At 37.4% G+C, this 23,560-nt stretch overlaps 1 protein-coding gene across 4 annotated transcripts in view; it reads left to right on the top strand.

The window, feature by feature from the left end:
* LOC139691050 (uncharacterized protein CG5098-like) overlaps positions 1–23,560 on the top strand; it is a 191,808-nt gene that overhangs the window by 141,895 nt on the left and 26,353 nt on the right. For 3 of the 4 annotated variants that reach the window (XM_071588777.1, XM_071588779.1, XM_071588776.1), the window contains exons 2-3: positions 13,939–14,097; positions 20,426–20,809. In XM_071588777.1, coding sequence (XP_071444878.1) covers positions 13,939–14,097; positions 20,426–20,809 — 543 coding nt within the window. Of the gene's footprint in view, positions 1–12,918; positions 13,085–13,938; positions 14,098–20,425; positions 20,810–23,560 lie in introns of those variants that run through there. The other variant, XM_071588778.1, reaches the window with a different exon arrangement.

Here is a 23,560-nt window from a genome sequence, read left to right as displayed (position 1 = left end):
AATATAATACTTGGCCGTATGAATTTAATTTCTACTTTTCTAGACTCCCTTAGGACTTAGCGGTAGACTAGAAACTTTAGGAGATGTAAAATGGCTTTTATTACATCGAATTTCGTGTACATATAAATTCATTAGAGCCCCAGTTTAAAATACTGTATATTCTGGGCCTCGTATCAATAATTCAAAACGTGAAGGTAGGAAGTTCGTTTCTAATAGTTTTTGCCACTCTCCGAGGAGCGTGCGGTAGAGGGTGCGCTCTAGGACGTGTAAAATAAAAATTTTGCGAGATGGGGGGGTGGGCCTTTATTCTTGTTCACAGAGGCCTTAGGAGTAATGCTTCACGCACGCCGAGCAAAAGGGCACGGTGTGGAAAAAAAGCTGAGAAGAAAGACGAGACATTCACGTGGGAATGCGAGTGGGGGGGGGTGTGTGTAACGAGGGTATCGAGAATTAAAAGCAGCGCACATTCGTTTCGAAGCGACGGCGAGCAGCTGAAAGAACGGGGATCGCATGTTTTCGAGCCACTCATGTTTTGCGCAAGCGGTTTTAGGGCACTTTCCGACAATCCCTCCTCCAAGCCGTCTCTTTACAACGCTCTCTCTCTCTCTCTTTGCCCTCCGACCCTCTCACCTTATTCTTCAAACATAATATTTTACCATCCGCTCTTTATTTCTACCCTCCAACTCTTTGCTACCTTCGACACTTCAAAAGAAGGAATCTAATAAGCTGATCTTTTCCAAACTGCTGGTTACTTTTTCGCCTTCATCGTTTTTGGGTGAATTTACTGTAGGCTTACAAGTATTTCCCTGGAACTCTCTGACATACACAAAGATACCTCCGAGACACCATTATATTCCTTTACGTTGAACTCAATTCATCAACTTATCTCTTCACCGACTAGAGGCGATAATATTTTCGATTTTTCAGCAACGAACTTACACGAAAATGTCTTAACTATAGAAAATATTAAAATGAATTAGTGACCGCAGAGCGGTAAATTCTAAGTTTTCCACATATGGTGTCCGAAGTAAGAAGCGTAAAAGAAAAATTTACTTGTTTAAAGAATGGTGCTGCAATGGCTTAAAATGCGTGCTACAGAGTAAATGCAAATGCAAATTTTAAGAAAGATAGTAATCGGCGATATCAGAGGAGAACCAGCTTTCAGTTCCAATAATTAAATCTGCGCCTGTGCTTTGACTAAGGTGATGATATTCAGCGACTTACTTTTTTTAACTTCGGCTTTAAACTACAAAAACAGATAATGTTTCCTTTATGTTACGGTTGCTTGAATGTGAAACTAAGATCTTTTTCTTATCACTGTTACTGAATTCCTTGAATAAAACTTTCCGTCCGATGCTATCTGATTCATGTGAAGTTCGTTGTATGCATATCTAGTACTGACCCTCAATTCATTTAAACCTGAATTATTTAGCAATGAGTACGTCAGAAATCTACTAGGTGACCTAAAAGCCCTCCTACACTTTAATCTAAAAAAAGCCCGGCAGTGCTCGAATATTCTACCCTCTGTGCACACCTGGCGGCCTCAGGTGTATAGTGAACACCAGAGGGGTTCAGGGGGTTCCTACACGATTGGATCACCGGCTGAAGGTCAGCGAAGGAGGTCCCGATATCCCTGCAGAATGACGCAACTTCTGGTTAATGCCTTCCACTCGGTCCCGAACCAGTGGTCCTCGATCGATCCTCTGGACGAAGCTACAAATGATGAGCGTCACATCAACCCCCTTCGATGCCACTATCCCGCTTCCCTTCAGAATTCAATTCCCTGATGGAATGTAGAATATCCTCAGATCTGCGGTCCACGGCATCGTTGATGGCTACATGAGCCAAGATCCGTAGCCGCTGCTACAACTGCCTTTGTCACCCGGGAAACGACGTCATTCGGAATGCACCAGGCCCTCATGATCTGCCCATTCCCGCAATGGGGACATTTTTAAAGGGTAATGCAGAACAATAATTACACTGAACTATTTATGGTTATCATGTAAGCCTAACTAAATATTTTTTCACGTTAAATATGAATGTACCGTGAAACAAGCAGAATACGTAATAAGGATTTTCTGAGTTGCTTAATTATGTATGTGGCTCGGCTGATTAGTTTCTTGATGTGACAGCCCAACTGGTTCCACGTTTGGGCCTCCAAACCTGTATTCTAGGGGCTAACCTTTTGTTTTAAAGATCTCAAATGTCTCTCTTAATTTCGTAAAAGTCTTTTTTCGGGTATTTATATTCATTAATCCATGTTTTTTTTAATTATTGACGGTGGGATATTTACATCACCGTTTCGCAGAGAAGATTGCACAACGGGTCATTTTAAACGTTTCGTGAGATAATTGTTGGATTTAAAACCCCCAAATCTTTGTTATAATCTTCGTTCGGCTTTGGTGACCTTGGCTGAACCTGAGAAGCTGATGTAATTTCAAATATACTTCATTTCTCCATTTACATCACTTTTTCATATTTTTCGATCGGTTACTCCAAACGTTCATTTGCTCATAACAGTACTTTCTGCCATTGGTGAACGTATTACGTAGAGGTTTATGAATTTTAGCAAAACAATTAATTTCCCCAAAGCAATGGGGAAACAGACCCCTAAACTCGTCCGTCAAACAAAGCCCGTCTGTCTTTTCTACTTTGTTAAAAGGAGAACAGACGGGACGGTTCAAAGTAGTTTTCAAGTAACTGTTGCTTAACGGGGGCTTATTGGGCCTAAAGTTACTTAGAAAAGACTTCCATACTACGGGTATTGTACATGTAAACTACTGTTGAGAAACGCATAATTTAAAATATGACAATGGTAAATTGAAAGAAGCATCCTGTCTCGTTAGTTAGACCCCACCCGAATATGCTCCGAGAATCTGGGGTTATACAAAATATTGATTGAAGAATTAAACAAAATACGATGGAAAACTACATATTTCGAGGGAAAGTGCAGTGAAAGAACTCAAAGAGCTACACGATTATTACCGAAACGGAGAGGGCAGTCCCTGAACTCTCGAATAGCTAAAGTCTCATTATGGATATTAAACGAGTATGTTTATTAGCGAACTCTTTGAAATGTCTCTATTATTGAACCCTTGGAAATTCAAGTCCCAAATAACATCGGCAAACCGGACAATGGTCGCAGAATTGCCCAGTAAAACTTTTGAAAAGAAAACTTTCCCTAATTTCTATTAATTTCGCACTGTTCCTGACTAAGATATAAGAGTGATTAGTGATAAATATCTTGAACTTATTAATTAATTAATGGACGAATTAAACTAAGAGTGATTAAATATCAAATGAATACAAAAACCCACTTTGCAGACTTTTTCCTCCCATTTTTAATTATTGGTGCCCTAACACTCCCTGTCATACGGCCTAGCGGAGGCAAGGGCGTATGTAGAGCCCTTGTGTGGTGTGTAGAAGTGGATGAATTCACCGAGAGAATCTGCCAGAGCCATCTGTGGATCGAGCTGATATCCGCGAAAGCCCTTGTGGCGGTGGGCAAACATCCCCGGGTGAGCATCAGCCAACGACTCCACTCGGACGCCCGTCCAATTCGGGAGGATCGCCCGCGACGCGTGTCAAACGCAGGGGAGGCGTTACTGCCAAATTTCGCTCGTTGGTACCATGTGGGAATCAGTCATATTAAATTACTTATCACGTCGATAAGATATCATTCTTGTCTAATGTTCAATATTCTTTCTTTAAGTGAAATACTTAGACGTTTTGTCAATCCCTTTTCGGTGGTTCAAGAAAATTTTGATTTCCCTTTGACAACTAAAAAATTTCTCACGATTGGAATTTTCGGACTCAGCCTGCGGTGATGATTGGGTGGGTTGAGTAGCTTAGAAACCACTGTTACCGGCCCCAATCCCAGATAAAGGAGGAGGGTTGGGCAATGGGCTAACTACTCATTCCTGTAAAAAAAATATCCAGGTCAGAAGCTTGAACAGAAGCCTCGGAGTTTCAGACGGATATTTCGGAAACAACTCAAGCGGATAAATGTGGAATATGCATTTGGAACTTGGAATATGCGGACTTGAGAGAAGCCAATTGCTTAAACAGCATTACTTAAGGAAATAAAAAATCATTAGCTGATGACGGCAATAATACAGGAAACAAAATGGCTTGGTCAAGAGGTCACAGACACACATTGTTCTATACAGTGGGAAAGTAGGCTACAAATAGTTTGGTGCAGCGTTCATAGTCGGCAGTAAAATTAAAACTGATACTAAGAACTCCAGGTAATTCAGCGAACCCTAGCTGTAATGATTTATTAATGCTCTTCTAAAGAAGAGCATTAATAAATCATTACTGGATTTAACTAAGTTTTTTCATCATCTCTATTATATAAAAACCATCATGGATGATATGAATTCCTTATAAATAAGTAATATAGAAATAATAGGAAGGACAGTTCATAGGGATAACAGAACTGCACTCCCTTCATGATGAAACTAATGTAGCATCTTGATTAGGTTTACCTTAATCAAAGATATGTTTTTGGCGTTTCCCTCATCGAAATATCCATAAGTAGCTTGGATGTCACCAGATGGAACTACGATCAAATAGACCACGCTCTGAGAGACAAAATAGTACCTAGTGGCATACTAAAAAGTCAAGACAAGAAAAGGGGCATTTTTTGGTCAGATAAGTGCTCAATGTAGGTCAGATTTAGATGCATAATATCCGGAAAGAACGAAAGTCTAGAGAAAGCTGAACCTGAGGTTACGTGGGATAAAGTGTCGAAAATTCTGAGATTCGAAAATTTCAGTGATGGTACGTGCCTGAGAAATGTATATAAAACACGAGAGACGTCGACGTACAGTATCTGGATTCGTCGGAAAATAATTTTCATTACTAACAATTTTCTAATGCCTAATCTATTAATTCAGATTTCAATCCTTTACTGCAGCCCTCCATTCTTCTATACTCATTGTTAACTCCCCTACCCTCTGATAGCTTACTGTTTAATTTCCTTCTTAATTTGTCTAAGTAATTGACTTAATTCACTTGTATGTTTGTAATATTTGTTACAAAATGTTTAGTTGTGTGTTCTTTGGCGGTCTAGGTTTCAAAAAGAGATTTTCTTACACTTGCGAGTGATTTTCATGTTCTCTGTCGAACTATGAGAATATTTAATTTTTAATTGTAGCTGAAGTGACCCTGCCCTCGCTCGCCTCTTTTGGCACTCTTTTGACGCGTATCATTGTATTGAAACAGCATCGCTATTTTTTCAGAGTTTGTATTTAATTTTCCGGGATATCCGCTTCCCTCTAATAGAGGCTCATTTGCCGATAACTAGCGATTACTGAAGAATATCTACTCAGGATGATTTACTTACTCGATTTGCTTACTTGCTTGCTTGCTCACTTATACTTTAGGCACACAGCGGCATACGCGCCGAATATCACAGTGAGACCGCGAACCGTTTCTTGGACATTTCTTTTGTTGAAGTCAAGAATAACCACGCAAACAATATTAGCCGAAGCATAAGCTTGTTCATGGGCGTGATACGTCCTGGAAAACGCAGGGGATTCCCCAGCAGTTGAATGGCGGACACTGTTGCGTTTTACCATATTTTGCGAATCATTACCCGTTGGAATTACAGATTCATTTTTTTCTTAGCTTAAAGACGACGATTACATAATGCGGGAGTATATTTTAAATTCCGTGGAAAACTTCAAATTAAAGTAATGGCTTCATTTCACTTGTCCTACCTTGAGTACTTCAAGGATACTATGGATATCCTGTGTATTTTATTGGGCGAATTCCAATTTGCTTATTTTGCGAATAGTTGACTTTAAACTGGTATCGGAATGGTCTCTTGGATCCGAACGTGGCCGGTGTGCGTATTCAAGTGATAGAGTGCGTGTTCTTGACAGTTGTTACTCAGGGGCGGCGACGTTGGTATAAGACGTCCGAGAAATGTAATTTTAATTTTACTTACATTTCCCATTGTTGTGAACGCTCTTTTGATAAGTGTATTACAATGCCGATGCGAATATTTACGGAGGTTTATCACCCTTGCGTATGCTCTGTGTAACCTCATGTAGCATGATACGCCCAAGGATAATATGCCGTGTTTCATGAGCAAACGGCAGCCTTAAATATTTCATCACTTTTTATCTACTAAATGAATCGCCTCCTATTTTCATTTCAATACAAATAGTTCCATTTGCAATAGCAATGGAACTTCTTTAGGAATATTATTGGGCGGATTTGGGAATTAGTGGGAAGGGGCAATTTAGCAATTGCTACAGTACAAAATTCTCAAACTGACAAATGTAATAGAAAATGAATTATTAAAATGAATGAAAAAATCGTGTATTTTTTTCTAATTAAAATTGTCACACGTTCGATATTTTACGCATTTCTTATTAAGTCCTCTGATTTAATTAGTTCCCACCACACACTATTACTCTGGGAAGTCTCTCGTCTTCTCCACCTTTATCCAAGGTTACGCTCTCTCAAGCCGATGTTGAAGATCGACGGAATATTCTTGAATGAATTGCAAGAGTCCTCCATACCGACTGTGAGACAATGCAGACGCTGAGTTTCCCTCTCTCCGCCCTTGCCCTAATATATATATATATGCCACCCATGCCCTCCTTTCCCAAACTGTGAAGACGTGAGCATCCTTAGCAGTCTTACCGACACCCACGATAACGGTGAGTTAGAGAACCAGGACGACTGTAGTCGACGACCTTCAATCCAAGAAACTTCCGAATTTAAAACGTGTTTACTGCCAGCGTCGGAGCGTTCCAATAGCTGATTTAAATCGAAGCGTCGTCAAGGCTACGTGCTGTAAACAACTTGAACTATTCTTTACGTAAATGTCCGATTGATAATTGTAGCTTAGAAGATTGCAATGTGTCTTCCTATCGAAAAAACACGTGTAGTTAGCGTATGAAGAAAAAATCTTGCCATTACTCAGTTGTATTTTTTTGCCCCTTAGGAGCTATTCAGCTGGACACCGTACCCATTTTTTTATGCATGTCTGCTTTAAAATTGTAACTGTTCCATCGAAAACAGTTTTTTAGCTAAAGTAATCCTTAAATATTATTGAATTTGGTATTTTCGATGTCTCGCCTCCTGCCTCTCGCGCTCGCCATCTTCCAACTTCCTATGCCAGATCCTGTTCCGTAATCCGCTTTAGAGACTCTTCCTCCTGGAACTCAAATACGCTGCATTTTCTCCTCCACCACTCTTTCATTTCCTCGGTTCCTTCCCATTAAATACTTCCCAATACCGCTGCCTCATTTTTCCGGTTACAAATTTGTATTTTTAGACGAGATCATCGATTTTCCGTTAATTTTTTATTTCGCTCGTTCATATCATAAGTTTTTCAAAAGACTTTCCTTCAAAAAGCGTGGTTCTCTAATGCATGTGTAGAAACTGAAAATGTCGTCTCTCTTAGCACCAGAAGTAATAGCCATAGTAATAGCTATTTCTATGAGAGTTTTCGATGGTCAGGGACGGCCGACAGTCATAAGCCATTGAAAACTCTCCTAGAAATCATAATCACATCTGGCCAAAATTATATAGCTCCTTTTAATACTTATAGGGTGTGCAAAATGAGCCATGCCCTCACCTACTTGCCCAAATTCAACCAACTTTCGGATTGATGACTGGTGTTTTGTTTTTTTAACACGTACATTAATAATCTTTGAGGAAGGAAAACGAGGCGACGGATGATTTAACGTATTCCCAAATGGATAGGTCAATATGGCATTGAGGAGGGCTTCGAAGGACGGCGGGAAGGTCGAGAAAAGTTCGTCCGTCAACTTTTCAAGAAATTCATCAGGGAGTCGTCAAGTTAAACGCACCATCCGACGTACGGAGTGCTGCGAGGACGGTACCCGAATTAACCCCAGACGAAGTTATCAGCCCGAAGGTTAGTTTGATGGGTGAGGGTAGTAGAGCTCAGCAAGTAATAACAGCGTCCAACGGAATGTGAAGTTCATACATCAGGGAAGGGGGGCTAGTTCCTTTCCTTATGCCTTCTATGGTTTTCCATGAAGATCTATTACTCGAAAAATCACCCAGTTTAAATGAAGCTGAGGGTGTCCAGAGACGTCACCATGAATCAAACAAGGGTCCTCCAAGTCCGTACATTCCCGCCCGATCCGTAGTCATTATGGCTTCGAATCCTGAATTCATCAAGGGTTATACCGTTTCACGTGCGGGTTTAGGTGTTCGTGTACTTTCCTGCAACACTTTGATTGTATCAAGGTGCATACGCCGTCTTTGAAACTGGCGTCCACTCCGTCAGATATACAATACCCGCTATTTCAGGATATAAATGTCCATGCGTTCATGTTATACCTGCATGTTATTCCAAAGGGGGGGAATAAATGAAAATCAAGATTGTGGCCGTAAAATTTCGGGAAGAAACCGTTACGCTCGTCGAAGTTTTAGAAAAAATGTTTTTGGAATTCTTCAAATGCAATCGAGCGACACCATTTCTCTTATGATATCCAGGCGACAATGCGTCGCAATTAACACCGTGAAATTCAGACGTAGATACTAATAGGAATGCCGCAGCCTCCACAGTCCAATTCCTCACCTCTACGGATTTTGCGAACCAGAACTTCTTTCAAAATTCAGCCCGTTACTCGATGCACAAACAGCATTCGATGTTTCCGGATTCGACAGCGTGACGAGGCACGCTTCTTCCGTTAGAGGGCGCTCGCTACATTTGGCATCACGAATGATGGCGAGGCATCTTTTCCCGGAGGCCTCCAGTCGATCGCTTGGGGACTCACAATTGGATGGACTTTTACAGAACCCTCTGAATCGGATTAGGGCGGATTGCGAGGCGTAAATTGCAAGGAGACGTCAGCGCAGGTGAAAAGTTGAATGATTGAAAAGTTCTGAAAGTAACACGATATTTGGAAAGCTGCTGAAAAAACAGCTTCGGAATGTTTACCTAAGTTCAGATATGGGAAGAAAATATAGCGAAAAAAAGTTACTAGACACAGTTAAAGTTATTCCTCTAAATGTGTATTGAGTTCAAAACATCGCTTTTATGTTTTTGATTCAATTAATTGCATTTACAAGTGGATTACAGTTGCGTCAGCCAACATTTAAAAGCATGCCTAGGTAAGAAATTCATTGCCAGAAGACATTTTCATGCTGTTTTTATACACTAAGCTACTATTTTAAGAAATTTGTATTCATTTAGAAGAGGATTACCAGAACTTATGTCAAATTATTAACTACGCTGCGTTTAAAGATTCAAAAGTAAAAATATTATTTCCTGGTATTTCCGTTTCATGGCCAAAGTTTATGAACAGATATTCTCGCAAGAATTTCCCGATATAGTTTGTTCATACATTCGTAGTTTTTCAGATATCTCCCTCCATCCGGAATGAAATGATTGATTTCGGCATTCGCTATTAAATGAGCCTTCGCCTGCGTTACGATTTCCAGGGTGACCACATGCAAAATGGCCAAAAATGAGCCAATAACCCGCCTGTAAATGACGTTTAATTTTTCGCCCGGGATAAGATATATAGTAAACTGAATACAGATAGTAAACTGAATACAAAATGTAACGATTTATCCTTACAATGGTTCACTTCACACGATGGAAACGCAATTATTTGATATTTATTGAGGAATATGAAATTGTGCTTAGCAGACATTCGCATTAGTTTCAATAAAAATAGTTTTCTGACTCTATTTAAATAGTCCTTCCTGGGCATATTAATTTTGGGACCTAAAATAAGTTCACACAACAGTTCCCACTCTTTTTGTGTCAACGTCACTGAAACGCGTTTTAAAGAATCAGTCATTCTCAATGGTTGAATTCTGGCAATGATAAAGCCAGTCTATTATCTTTGTCAGTCTAGTATCTATTCTTAATTGTCTATTGTCAGTCTAGTATCTATTCTTAATTGATATTGAAAAAAATATTTCTTTCTGCTAAGGTTAATAGTTTTTTGTTGTGGTTCCAGTAAAAAATATGACAGACTTGGAAACATCATTTGGGAAATGGCCAAAACGTGCTCAAGGGGATTGGAAAGAAACATTTATTTCCGTTGAGATCCCGAAGTCCAATTCGGTCCTGAAAACAATATATACTGCGCCTAAGGCTACGATTGAAGAAAGTGGAAAGTTATGATTTCTTTCGGAAAAATATGACGTGTAAAACTTGTAACGATCAAAAGAACAACTTTGATAAAAGGTAATATGTCCCAATTATTCGGATACTCCCATTACTGGCTGCGATGACATTTTTGGACCAAAACCCATTTTGATAAATCGTCTCTGTTTCTCACGACTCAAATGTACTGTGCGCATTATTTATTTAGATTTACATTATTTATAATAAGATTATTTAATAATATTGAACTTAAAGACTCCGTAACATGCTAGGGTTGAAAATGAGTTAACACCGTCGCAGATTTTCACACAATCCTACTTCTTTACGCACCTCGCATATCTCCAATCTTACCCAGCCAGAAATTTTGCTTAGGTTTTCTTACACATTTTTATCTAACATTTTTTTCAAGTTCCTTCGTTGCAATTTTCATTTCTGTTGATAAAAATTAATATATTAATTTGTTTTTATAGCGGAAATAATTTTTCAAAGAGGGGACATAACCATCAATGAAGTTGAAAAAGTATTCCCAAGGAAAATAATGTTGGCCGCTTTTTTGTGGAAAAACAAAACGTATTGTATAAAAATCCTGCAAAGCATCAAAATCAAGTAAATCATCCGGTTATGTTCATATGTTGTAAACAAAATGCGGGGATTATTGTCAGATGGAATAGATCATGCAATCATGAGCATCTATGACGAAAAAAATACTATCAATTGTGTAACGAGAAAACAATGCTTGAAATTTCCATTATCTGCCTTTCTGGGCGTCCCATCTTATTTTACCGTTGGTCATTTAACCTCATCTGTTCACTTTCTCATATATGTATGTATATATATATATATATATATATATATATATATATATATATATATATATATATATATATATATATATATGCATATATATATGTGTATCTCTTTGGTATATTTCATTTTCATTGGTCGCATCTTGAGGTAATATTTCGAGCATAATGTTCTTTGTTCTGTTTTTTTATGTCCATGCTTCTGATCGTTGTGGTGTCACCGATGGTCGATCACAGCATAAATTTTCCCTCCGGCAATATCGTGGTTCTCTCGGACTTGTTTAATTCTAGGCAGACCATGTTCCATGTCATTCCTGCCTGTTTCCTTTGCCTATTGAACCACCTTTATTCAAAACAAATTTAATATAATTGTATTTTCGAAAAATCAACATTAATCCGCTTCTTATAGGTTGTGGTTTAGCGAATTATGTAACTCGAGTTTTCTGCGTTTTATTCGTCTTATCTCCAACTATCTGACCGAAAAATGGGAGGTATATTATTTCGGGTTTCGATGTCTTCGACAACGGCTCTTGAATGCAGTGAGTAGAATATTATTTGTGCTTCATCTATGGTTATTACATTTTATGAAAAAACTCGAGCACTTTTTATTCTTTCACCATTGAGATTTTTTGATGGCCTATTTAATTCTTTGGATTTCACCATGCTTTGCATCGAGGTCTTCAACTGGGAGAAAAGATTCGCGATTTTTGGAGGACAGGAAGTGCTGTCAGTATTTTGACTTCAAAAGTTAAATCACTACTAAATTCTATATCACAGTCACTTTGGGTAATTGACTACCTTTCGTAATCAATGACTATTTCGAATTTCGGAGTGATCGGAAGAGAAATCGGCATTTGAAATGCTGCGCTGAGCTCTCCAAGGAAGAGATCACTCGTTAGTTGCGTTACGTATTTTGGTCGTCCACAGCATTGTTGCGCTGAAGTATATCGGTAGTGCCATCAAAACCCTACATTTATTTTGTGGAGGTAAGTACTTCATTTGCAGGGCTGATTAACGATTGCGTTAAACGGGTAGGGTCATTTAATAGCGCGCACATGTCCATTAAAATGTTATCTGACTCACTGAGTTAAGGCTGGTGATCATATTTAGTTCTAAGAAAATGGGTCGACGGTTCTCGTTTGGGATAAAATGATAGTTGATATGTTAGGGATTTATTTTAATATTTCTAGTCAGAATTGCATGCTCAAAGAGTCCACTGATGCCTGTGTTGGACATGATTTAATTGCCGCAATATTTATGCATGTTCGGGAACTTTACGAAAACTGATTTATAGTACTATAAACTTAAGGAAGTTTACCCAATATCTTCGAGCAAATGATGTTTGTCATGAGATTCATCAGCTGTGACTTTTTGAACTACCATTTCTTGAAATAGGCAGCACAGAATTTGCCATTTTGCTTTTTTCCTCCCATATAAATGTGATAAATAAGATAGCGTCTCATTGAACAACTTGGACAACTATTATGCAATATTAATAGTTAGAAAGAACTCGGCGTTTCACTAATGCACGCGCACACGAATATTCCAGTGAATTTTTTAACCGTGCTCACATTGCTGTGGAGGAAGATCGTACGTACACTCCTATTCACTTTCTCTAGCTTTCCCGTGCCTTCTAAATGAACACGTGGATGTACTACTGGGGTCCACCCACACCCGATCGCTTCAGATCCCAGCCTCTCTCGCCCGAGCGCTCTGCATAGTCTCCGCGCGATTGTAGCGCCCAATCGATAGAACACTGCGCAATGCTGCGCCCGCACATACATCTGTCATCTCCAGGAAGGAATTTAGATGACATTATGAGCTCAGAAATAACTATTTCTGTAGATTCATTGTCAGTCATCACCTGAACTCTAGTTGCCACTCTTGGATTTGATTGATTATCGTAAACTTGGAAGTGTAACTGGTACATCAACACGGACACTTGTCGACGTTTTACGCGCCAACTTCTACGCTCTCGATCCTTCCCAGTTTCTGAAAAATTGTCATCGGCATGGAAGTTGACAGCGTTGTAAAATGCATAGCAAAGGATAACTCCCCGTTGCCATCCCCAAGGAAGTTAATGGAAGTGCACCATTTTTGAAAAACACGGACTTGCATCGCAACGCTTCTTCAACTTGCAAAATTTTGCGAGAGATGGCAGAAGATTGTGAGTAGACGTTGTTGCAAAGCGAAAAAAGTTCCAAAATGTGACAATAGATGGCGAGGAAGACGCCATCTTTGTTACATTTTGGTTGTTATGTCGGACGATATGAAGCAAAATTAGTGCCCTGAAATATTGTTGATTGGCGAAAAATTAATAATTTGTGAGAAAATCAGGTAACCACACTTTCTTCGAATTTTTTTATAACAGTTTCCACTCACCTAGAATTATAGGTTTGCCTTCACAGCCTCGAATGCATGTTTATTGAAATCGATTTACTTGGTGGAAAGAACGATGTAAAGGTTTCCATTTCCTAAACCGTTTTGGGTTCTCGTGCTTTCAAAACATGCCGGTGTAGTTATCTATGGGCAGACTGTTGTTATGCAATTACCTTTAAGTGGAATTCTGAGATCAAATTTTTTTAAAGTGGTTAGACCACGATATAAAAGGCGGGACGAAATGTAAGTAAGGAAACTTGAGCTAAGCGTATGAGATCGCCGGTAATTGTCTCTCCCACCCTCTTGTGTGCTATTTGCCAAAGTTAAGTAGATACGTTTGTTGTGCAAGTATGTGTGGTTTTGTGTGTGAAAATTGTAGTTTTCAACTGTTATCTGCTCGTGCTTGACGTGCAAATTTGTCCTTGAGAAGTATGAGAGTTATTACAAATATCGATTGGAAAGTTTCATTGTTTTCATTGTTGTTCGTGCATTTCTCCCACAGTCTTAAGTGATGACCCATACTTCATAGCAGATTTCTTTTACAAACTCTCAGGCGATTAAAAAACTTACTTGTAACTTCATCGTATTTTATCGTATAAATATTAAATGGCGTTTGTTTATACCGTATTTTTTCGGATACAGATAGCGGTAGTGAACCTCCTGACAGTAGTTATCAACATCAGGACTCAGAGCCTTCGATTTATGGTCGTCATACCACTACTCTAGGGGGACCATTACAGTACGAACCACACCAATACGAAGGCAGTTACGGTTACCAGCTTCAGTATCCTGTGACAACTGGTAAGTTGGAACTTAACAATTATGATTTTCCTCAATTAATTTTTGTGTGGGTATACTAGGACGGCCTGTCGAAAAAGCCTCCTTGTTTAGTGTTTCGCATTAATGGATGTCTTAATGTGTGTGTTTGATGCATAAGCAATTTTGGTTTACACATTACTTCTGATAATAGAGTCATTGTAGGGGGAAATGAGAGTGAACATTTTTGAAATAAGTATTTGTTGCTTTCATTTTGAATTATGTGCGGATCCTTATTTTCCAACTATTTGAAGAAAAGCCTAATGTTACATGAACTTGTCTTTAGAAAAACGAAGTGTTTGCCATCCACAATGAGTTTGGGTTAAATTTAAAAAAAATTGTGTTTGTTATCCAGCATTGTTTTCACATTCTGACGACTAACATTTTGGTCATACCAGTTTATTGCTTTATTTCCTGCTTTTAAAATACCTCTCCTATGAAAGGTTGGGATCTCATGTTACATTACTTTCTAGGTTGTTGGAATGCTGATACATCATCCTTATTATGACGTTAACTAACTTAAAAACTTCGTGTTCATACCAAAATGTCATATATGAAAAATTTATTGAGGTTTTATGGCGGTGTGGGTTATGTCATCATGACATTTAAAGGTTGTCTGATTTATTCTGATATAAATATATATTTTGTTTTTGACTTGAAGTACAAAGAATGAAGATTTAAAAGGAAGATATTCCTAAATAGTAAAAGTACTGTCACTGAAAATGTCAGTCTCATGTACAGAGCTAGCTGGACTTAAATAATCCAAACGAGGAGCTCAGGGAGCAAGATATGATAAATCGTTTTTAGGTTGTTACATGTATCATGAACTACTGGTAATATAAAATTTGTGGCACTTTGTGTCTCCATTGTCCATTGTCAATAGTGGAATTTGAGTTAATTCCTCTATTCTTTGCTCACAGTCACACTAATGATACTTAATGTTAAAGAAACATCAAACAAACCAAAGGTTGCGTAACCTGACAGCTATCTTCCAAATAAGCCTTGAGCTCTGTGGAAATCACATTACTGTAAATTATGCAGTTTTGTCCCTGTTGTTTTTTTTGTTTTATAAAAAATGTGAGAGACAAAATTGTGGTAGCTAGTTTTTATTTGACTTAAGTGTCATATTTACAAAATAAGTCTTAAGCTATGGTAAAGAGAGGCTGATTTTTTGTCAGAAATACCTGTTTTGGCTATCATATGGTGAATGTGTTTCCTAATTCAAAAACTTATTACCAATAGCACCTATGTATATGGTATGTAAATGATGTAATATATTCGGCAATCTTAAAAAGAGAATCATCTTAAAACCTTTGATTCATTCTGTAAACATTTCGTCTTAACTGTACAAATATGGTTGATATTAATAATTAAGTATGAGGCTCATTGTGGATGTTCATGAGTTAACCTTATTCATTTTCGACCTTGTCATCAAAAATTAATAACTGCTTCAATTACGTAAATAAGGCTGATATTGTAAGACCACCTGCCACATGCTCATATATCAAGTCACAGAATGTATTCAAATGTCTTTGCTGTCATGTAAATGCTGCCTAATTGGATCTAAGACAGAAGTGTAAAGAAATGCAGAATTGCCTGTCTTTTTCTCACAATGGCTGGTGCTTAAGGTGCACCAGTCTGTGGCCCAGCTGGTCATTCACTGCTTGCAAACTGTTAGATGATACAGCACTAGTATCTGAAGAACACCATCCCGACAAGTATAATTGATGGATGGCTGACAAGAGATTAATGTAAAGCTTCAGCATGGTCTGAGATGGTTTGCTATGTATAAGGCCAGAAATGATATCATGCAAAATTATCGAAGTCCATGGTGGATTCAAAATTTTGGATTGTGGTTATTTTGTAGTAAATTTTAGTCTAATTGAAGTAATTTTAAGCTCTTGAAATGCTAAGGGATTTTGCAATGCTAGTGTAAGTTTCAAGCTTTATATTGGCATGAATGTTTGTAAACTATTGCTAATTGACCCCTTGGAATTCTAACCAAAAGCTAAAAGTAGTCTCCCATGATCCTAGGCGATCACAAGCCACCTGGAACATTATTCCCATGGAGGGATAAATTTTTTGGAATTTGATATGGTCTATGCACTCATACCAGTGAATTCAGAATTGTGAGAGCAGGGAAGTGTTTGAAATCTTTGATACAATTTCTGTTGTAATGTCACGTAAATTGATGATACCACTCCGCTTTCATTTGGGTTTCTCAAGAGCATTTTCCAATAAAAACCATTGAAGCATTTCTAAAGTACATTCAACGTATTTGTGTGAAAATTGTGTAATGTTAACATTAGTAATGCACTGTTGTCATTGGCTGACTAGTAGTTTTCCTACATTTCTCCAGATTCATTGTACTTACCATCTCTTCCCTTATTTGGCTATGAAATATTTTCACATTGAGTATTCTCTACATCTACTTAATACCCCGCAAGCCGCCACAAGGGCGTGTGGCGGGGGGTGTTAAGACACCACCCGTAATTTAGAAAAGAAAAAAAAACGCGTGCAATAACCACAAAATCATACATCCACAAAAAAAAACATGGCATACATTCATGCATGTACACTTACACCCCACACACATGCAAACACTCAAACTACATCTTACATACACATACACCTTAAAGTATACCTAACAGCTTTGCAGTGTTTAACTTTGCTCCGACTTGTAAATTCAATGTTTTCAATATTTCTAAAGTGACTTCGGTTCCTTATTATTATGATTTCTGATTGTTCGGGGAAAGAATGAGTATTTGTCTCTATCTGTCCAGGAATCTATCTCCCTTAGTTTATCTTTGTGGTCTGATCTACCTAAGTAGTTTGGGGCCATTAAAATTCCTTCAGTGTCATAGTTCAACTTGTTTGTTCTGAACCTTTCTAAAAATCTAAGCCTCGCTTGTTCTCTCCGCACTTCAAGTGGTTCCCAGCCTAAATCCCCTAAGAGATCCGTCACACTTGTGTTCTTATCATAACAATTTTTAACAAATCTAGCGGATTTTCTCTGGACTTTATCTAATTCTTTTTGCCAAATTTTCTCCCAAGGATCCCAAATACTTGCGGCATATTCCAAATGAGGTCTAACTAGAGCAAAATAACACCTCTCTTAAACTTTTTCATTAGATTTCCCCATCACCCGTTTTATGAAGCCAAGTTTCTTTAAAGCTGATCCGCATATTGTCCTGATATGTGCTCCCCATGAAAGGCGAGGTGTTAGAACAACCCCCAAATATTTAACTTGATTTGCCGTAGTCAATACTGAACCCTCTCTTTTGTAGTAGTACTCAAGTATCAATAACAATTGCAATGAAATGGTGTTTCAATTTATAGTCTTTTAATGCTTTAATCAGTTGATCAAACTTGGGGGAATGTCTGAAAATGAATGTATCATGTTTAGTAAAGGTTTTTGATTTCCTGAATAATATCTCTCAATTTGAAAGCTTAATTTTATTTTAGAAATTTTTAGGGCTCGCATAATTTCAATTGCATTTCCCTTCATGTGCTGACCTTTCATAGTTGTTCATTTACATTTCTTTCCTCTGTCATGTTAGATTGATACCCTAAATGTTGTTTCATTCTTTCTACCCTAGGAAATTCATAAATGATTTTTTTTCATGCTTGCTGATGTGCCAATTGGAATTTTTTTGCTCAATCTGTTTTGATTTATTTATAGAAGCGACCCTTAGATGTCTATGAATTTAAAAAAAAAAAAATTTCAATTTTGAAATCTCTCATATCCACTAGGCTGTTAACTGTATATCATTATTTGTGTGCATATTAGCCCTTACCTTTCCATGTATTGCATTAATGTTGCCCTTCCTTCTCAGCAACTTCAAAATAAAGTGTCTCACCCTGCATAATTTTACAATTTTTCTTTTCTGAAGCAGCAAGAAAGTCTTCTGCTTAAAGGCTAACTGGAAAACATTTTATGAGATGACAGCTCTTGCTGAGGGATATCATGTACATCCCAGTTTTGTATTATTGTAATATAGGAGGCTAAGCAATAGAGATTGTAATGAAGAACCTATATATTATTTGATTCCTGTCTTTTCATCAACCAGTGTAGTCACCACTCTTTTGAGTAGAATAGTCAATCTCCTGAATTTGAATTAAAAGGAAAGTAATTGGTGAACTTCTCACTGTGCTTTGGCACACCCTCAACAAGTGCGACCATGTATATATCTACAATTATTTCTCATAATTGCTTTTGCAATGGTAGAACACATGTTATAGATGGTCACTTTACCACCTACCCCAAATTTGTTTTAGAACTACCCGGGCACATATGAGAACCGAAAACATTGTCAAGCACTACATGAGTACTGGTAGATTTTGTGGCACCATTTGATAATCGAGGTCTTATCTTGGTGAGGGTGCTTGCAGGTCATATAGGCTACAGGCAAAACTGGTTGCAATGGCAATGTTCATGGAGCACTTGGTTTTGTGCCATGTCTGCTGTAAAACGAGAAGCTGGGCATATTTAAAGTTGGCTGCACTCTTCCAAAAACAGGGCTAACTCCCTGTATGCTCAATTAGTCACTCTTTGGAGCTGTTCATAGCCCAGGTGATGCCATGGTAGTAATGAGTATTGACTTGTATGCTACCGACTTGCATATGCCTTTTTCGGAAATTTCTCAAATTCACCAGTGAAATATAAACTCTTATAGGTCTTCTTAACAAGTACCTTTTTTCCAAATATTTAAGAAGCCTTATCAATTACCTTAAGTTGAAATTCTTTGATTTAGACTGAAATTTTGTAATGCATTTGTTGCTCTTTAAAGGGATTGGTAAATTTATTTGCAAATTTGAATTATGGCCTGTGACTTGGTGAACATTTTGACCATCTTTATTTCCAGTGAAATTTTTGTTTGAAAATTTCCTCATTATATGTCTAAAGCGTGTGTTTTAAAAAATTACCTTGGGCATGAGCTCTGAAGCTCTAGATGTGAGAATGTGCTTTGTGAAATTATGGTCTCAGCAGGTTGTGAATAGGAGGAAATAGGAAAAAAATTCAATTATTAGTTGGTGCAGGTTAGGAGTTAAAATATTACACTATATCCTTGTCTTGATTCACTGTGTTTTGTTAAGGGAAGAATAGGGTAGTAATAGTTGTGAAATGGAAAATTTTATAGATGAACATTGCTTTATTTTTATGAGTACTCAGGGTTCTTAAGAAGATATTTATCCAGTTGATATTGATTCAATTTTTCTTATTTTTAGTAGTTTACGTATTATTAATTAGTGTGATTTTCTTTCATTAATTGTGGCTAAAATGCTAGTTAAATCTGCATGTGAACTACTACTTTTGTTGACATAGACCTCACCTGGAACCTGAATGTATTGATTCCTTCATAAACAAAATACATGGATATCCTGAAAAGTGTTAATTAAAATGTTATTTGGTGTTTCAGTAATAAAAGGGATCTAAATGTGTGTATGTGCAAACAAATAACAGTAAATGAAGAAAACTATGCAATATCACTATTGTATTATAAGTGTGTATTTCACCCAACCATTTGTGATCTTCTCACCTATTCACATCATCATTGCTGTGATTTATGGATGCTGTGGTGACTTTCAAGGTTAGAGCCAGTAGCCAAAAAGTGCAAGGATGGATAAAACATATTTAGATGACAGAATATGTTTCCCAAATGACTTTGTTCTTGGATACACTGGCTTTAACTGGAATGAAATTTTGAGCCACAATTGTTCCGCACGCGGCCAATCTTGGGAGCCATCTCAACAATACTATTGCAATTTGTTGTTTGATGGAAATTTTTGTCAAAATTGTTAGAAGCCTGTTATTTTGTCTAGCAAATAATTTATTTTGACTAAGAATGGAACATTAAGACTCAAAATCCATTGTTTGTGCTTTGCCCACTGTTCTTTTAAAATCAAGACAGTAGTGGTGGGGGTGATGTAAATACTGGTTCATCAAAAAATAACTGGTTTAAATCATCCCTTGATTTGTCTTTCAGTGGCATTTTATGTTCTGCCAAGTGTTCATTGATGGCCACTAATAAAAAATATTTTGCATGCACATTATTTTGAAAATGTAATCACTTTCTTATACTGCAAATAAATGGCTTTTGATTATTCAAATAAATATGCTTTCATCATTGTTTTACCTTGTTCTTATTGGCAGTTATATATCTTGTCAAGTATTTCATTGATGTTTTGTATTAAGCATGGATGGTCTTTGTTAACATCAGTGCCAATTGTGAACATTTATTGTCATGAGCGTAGCATGGATTTTGACGTCAAAGCAGTGAATTGTGTCACTCAGTCATTTGTTTACTTGCAGGGGGTGGTTTGTATGTGGATCAACAAGGGCCCTACTCCCGGGGGGCCACATCTCTCGAATATCAGCATTACCCTCCATCGCCCCAGAGTCATCTCATTCCTGCACAACAGCAACCTCGCAACTACGAGTGTGCCACCCTCCACCATTCTGTAGACCATCATGCTGGCGCTGATGCCCTGCATCAGCAGCAGAATCAGCCAGTTCCATCATCGACCACTTGCCTTGAAATGAATTACGGGGGGCCACAGCAGCACAGGGGAGTGCAGCCCCAGAGGCCGAATCCCCGCCAACAGCAAGCACATGGGCAACTACAGGCTCAGTCGTCACCCTCAGTCTATCCAGCTCCAACCAGTCACTATGGCTCTCCCGTCCATGCCCACCTTGGTACATAGCATTTTGTTCCATATTTTTACCTGATTCATATTATATTTAATATAGGGTCCTTTATTGTGAATAACCTTAGTATAAATCATGAAAGCTATCATAATCACTTGAATTTTACCGCTTATATCCCATAGTGCCCTCATAACATAATTCCTTGAGGGCATTATCATTGCATTAACTTGATGGAACAATGTTGTATTTTTCAAAAATTAAACTTATTGTACCATTATTTTCCCCAAAAATTGAATTGTGTGACTTTTAAATATAAATTTTTGCATTTGATTGATGGAAGCATCTTAATGGTGAATAAGTACATACACTGTCATGTTAAAGAAGGAAATAAAACTATCATATTGTTAATGGTCAGCATTGAAGCATGATATAGTGTTAGACAAGTTTAATCCATTCTGAAGAGGTTTTCAACCAGATTTGAATTTCAAAGTAACTGCGGGAGATGATTTGAATGTTTGACACTCCCCTTTTAATTTCCACTAATTTAATATTAATTGAAATAATGAAAGGCTATTTTATTGCCACATACACTACTGAACTTTAAGTCTGGATTGCAAATTTTTTAACCCTGATTCATAAAAAAAGTGAATTCTTATGAAAATAATGAATGGCACATGCTTATTCCTGCAATTAAGAAGGCAGAAGAATGTTCAATAGCCTACATTAAGTGCTTTCAGTTTGTTATTGATAATGAAAGTAGAAAAATTCAATGAAGGATTGTTATCAGCTGTTAGACATTTTGGGGTGAAATTGAATTTAGTAAAGCAACATGTCAATGTGCAGTTTTGTAGGTATTCTGCAAAACTATGACCCTTAGCATGTTAATTTGGGAAAATTCTACCAGTGTGTAGGAAGGATAATTGCATGAAAGTATAAGAGCAATCCTGTGACCAATCTCAATAATCAATAAATAGTAAAGATTACAAAATTGGTTTCAAGTAGTATTATCATAAATTCACAGAAAATTAGTGTGTTTATCTTCATAGTTGAATAACAAAAGTTATTAGATTTCATATCAAATCATAGTTATCATATCCTCCTTCATAGTATAGATATTCTGTTGCAGAAGTATTACTCAATTTGAGTAATGCTTCAGCATGAGAATGCAAAAAATAAGCTTGTGAGTGGTAAAACCAAGAGAAGGTACTTTCGAAATTAAAATTAAACTTAATTTTAAAATGCATGAGTTTTTTATACGAGAAAAATGCATATTTGGTAATAATGCATGAAAAAGTATTTTTGCTCACGGCAGTGGATTCCTGGAACCATAATACATAGTTAATGGGCAAATGGGACTTGGAGACCTCTCTTAATTCAATTCCAACCAGAAATCAGCACAGTCTTGCAAGCCCTCGCACAGTTTCAAACACAGAATGTATGATGTCCAAATTAATGATGTTGGAAACTAGAAGTGCATGACCAGTAATTAGTGTGTGCCAGCAATTAACCTATTAGTCATCCTTCAATTACAAATTACAATCCAAGTTAAAGTTTTTATGGTAGGCGACCGACAGCTAAGGTCATTTGTGCCATTAGGGATGGATGGGAAAGGAAGGGTGAAGAGAAACACGGCATCGGCATTAGCCTACTCTTGTGGAAAAGCACAAAGAGGTCTGCAGTTTAACATCCCATTCGATAGACATCGTACTCACTCAAAGTGCTCTAATTAGTTAATGTGAGGATGGTTTTTTATGTATGGTCATAATGATGACTGCATGTGATGGGGAACTGGTGTTGCACTATAATAAGTCATATAGCACTGAAGTCAAAGGAATAACTGCACAGGTAGTCAAAGGTTATCATTAATGGAATATTAAATGAACATTTGTAATCAGAAAGCTTAAATTCCATATTTCCAAATTCGTAGCCAAATTTATTGAAGCAGTTATTTCACAGCAGCAGAATTTTTGAATGTGACAATAGGTATAAAATGTAGCAAGACTGCGAAGGTAGCACCGAAAATTCTTACATTTATACATAAAATGATGAATTAGAAAATTAGTGAAGAATGGCTAATCTAAGTTAATTCAAAGTGCTGGCATGTCATGGTTCTTGAAATTTAAGTGAAATGCTAACAGGTAACATGACATGGGCTGAATATTATTCTTATGAAAAAGGTTCTTCAGTGGAAGAATTTTCTTTTTTAGTCTTAATATTGGATTCAAAGTTGCACACTTTGAAATATTAAACACTTCTGTCAAAGTAGAGGGTTCGTATTTCGAGTCCTAGTAGCAGACTTGAAAAATCAAGGTGTGGAGTTTTGGTGGCCTTGCAAATTGCAGAAGGTTTATCTCAATGATTTTTAGTGAAATCCATTAAAATAAGTAGGGCAGGTAATATTACTGCACAACTCTAATATCATCAACATATGACTAGTGTTACAGTTGTTAATCATGTCATTTCAGAGCATTGGAGTGCTGAAATGATACAAAATATTTTTTGTAAAATTTTCTAGTGTAAAATGAAAGCCGAGTCTGGTAAAAGGTAATTCATAAAACCAGGCCTTTTAGCAACCCTGCTTATGCCTGTATCACCCAGCATTTTGTTTCCTATAGGGTGCGGCAACTTAGCTTCCTTTTTTGAAAGTTTTATGTGTTTGAAAAAAGGAAATTCTATTAGTGCACCCTATAGTAACAAAAAATTCTACTTTCTGGTTAACTTGCTCCTATTAGCTGTCTATTATCTTTAAGGTGAGTCAGAAATGAAATACTTAGCTCAAAAGTATGCTCACAATCATAC

Source organism: Hetaerina americana, unplaced genomic scaffold, assembly GCF_022747635.1.
Source record: "Hetaerina americana unplaced genomic scaffold, ioHetAmer1.1.p SCAF_3, whole genome shotgun sequence".
Taxonomy (NCBI): domain Eukaryota; kingdom Metazoa; phylum Arthropoda; class Insecta; order Odonata; family Calopterygidae; genus Hetaerina; species Hetaerina americana.
This window is presented reverse-complemented; position numbering and strand designations above follow the sequence as displayed.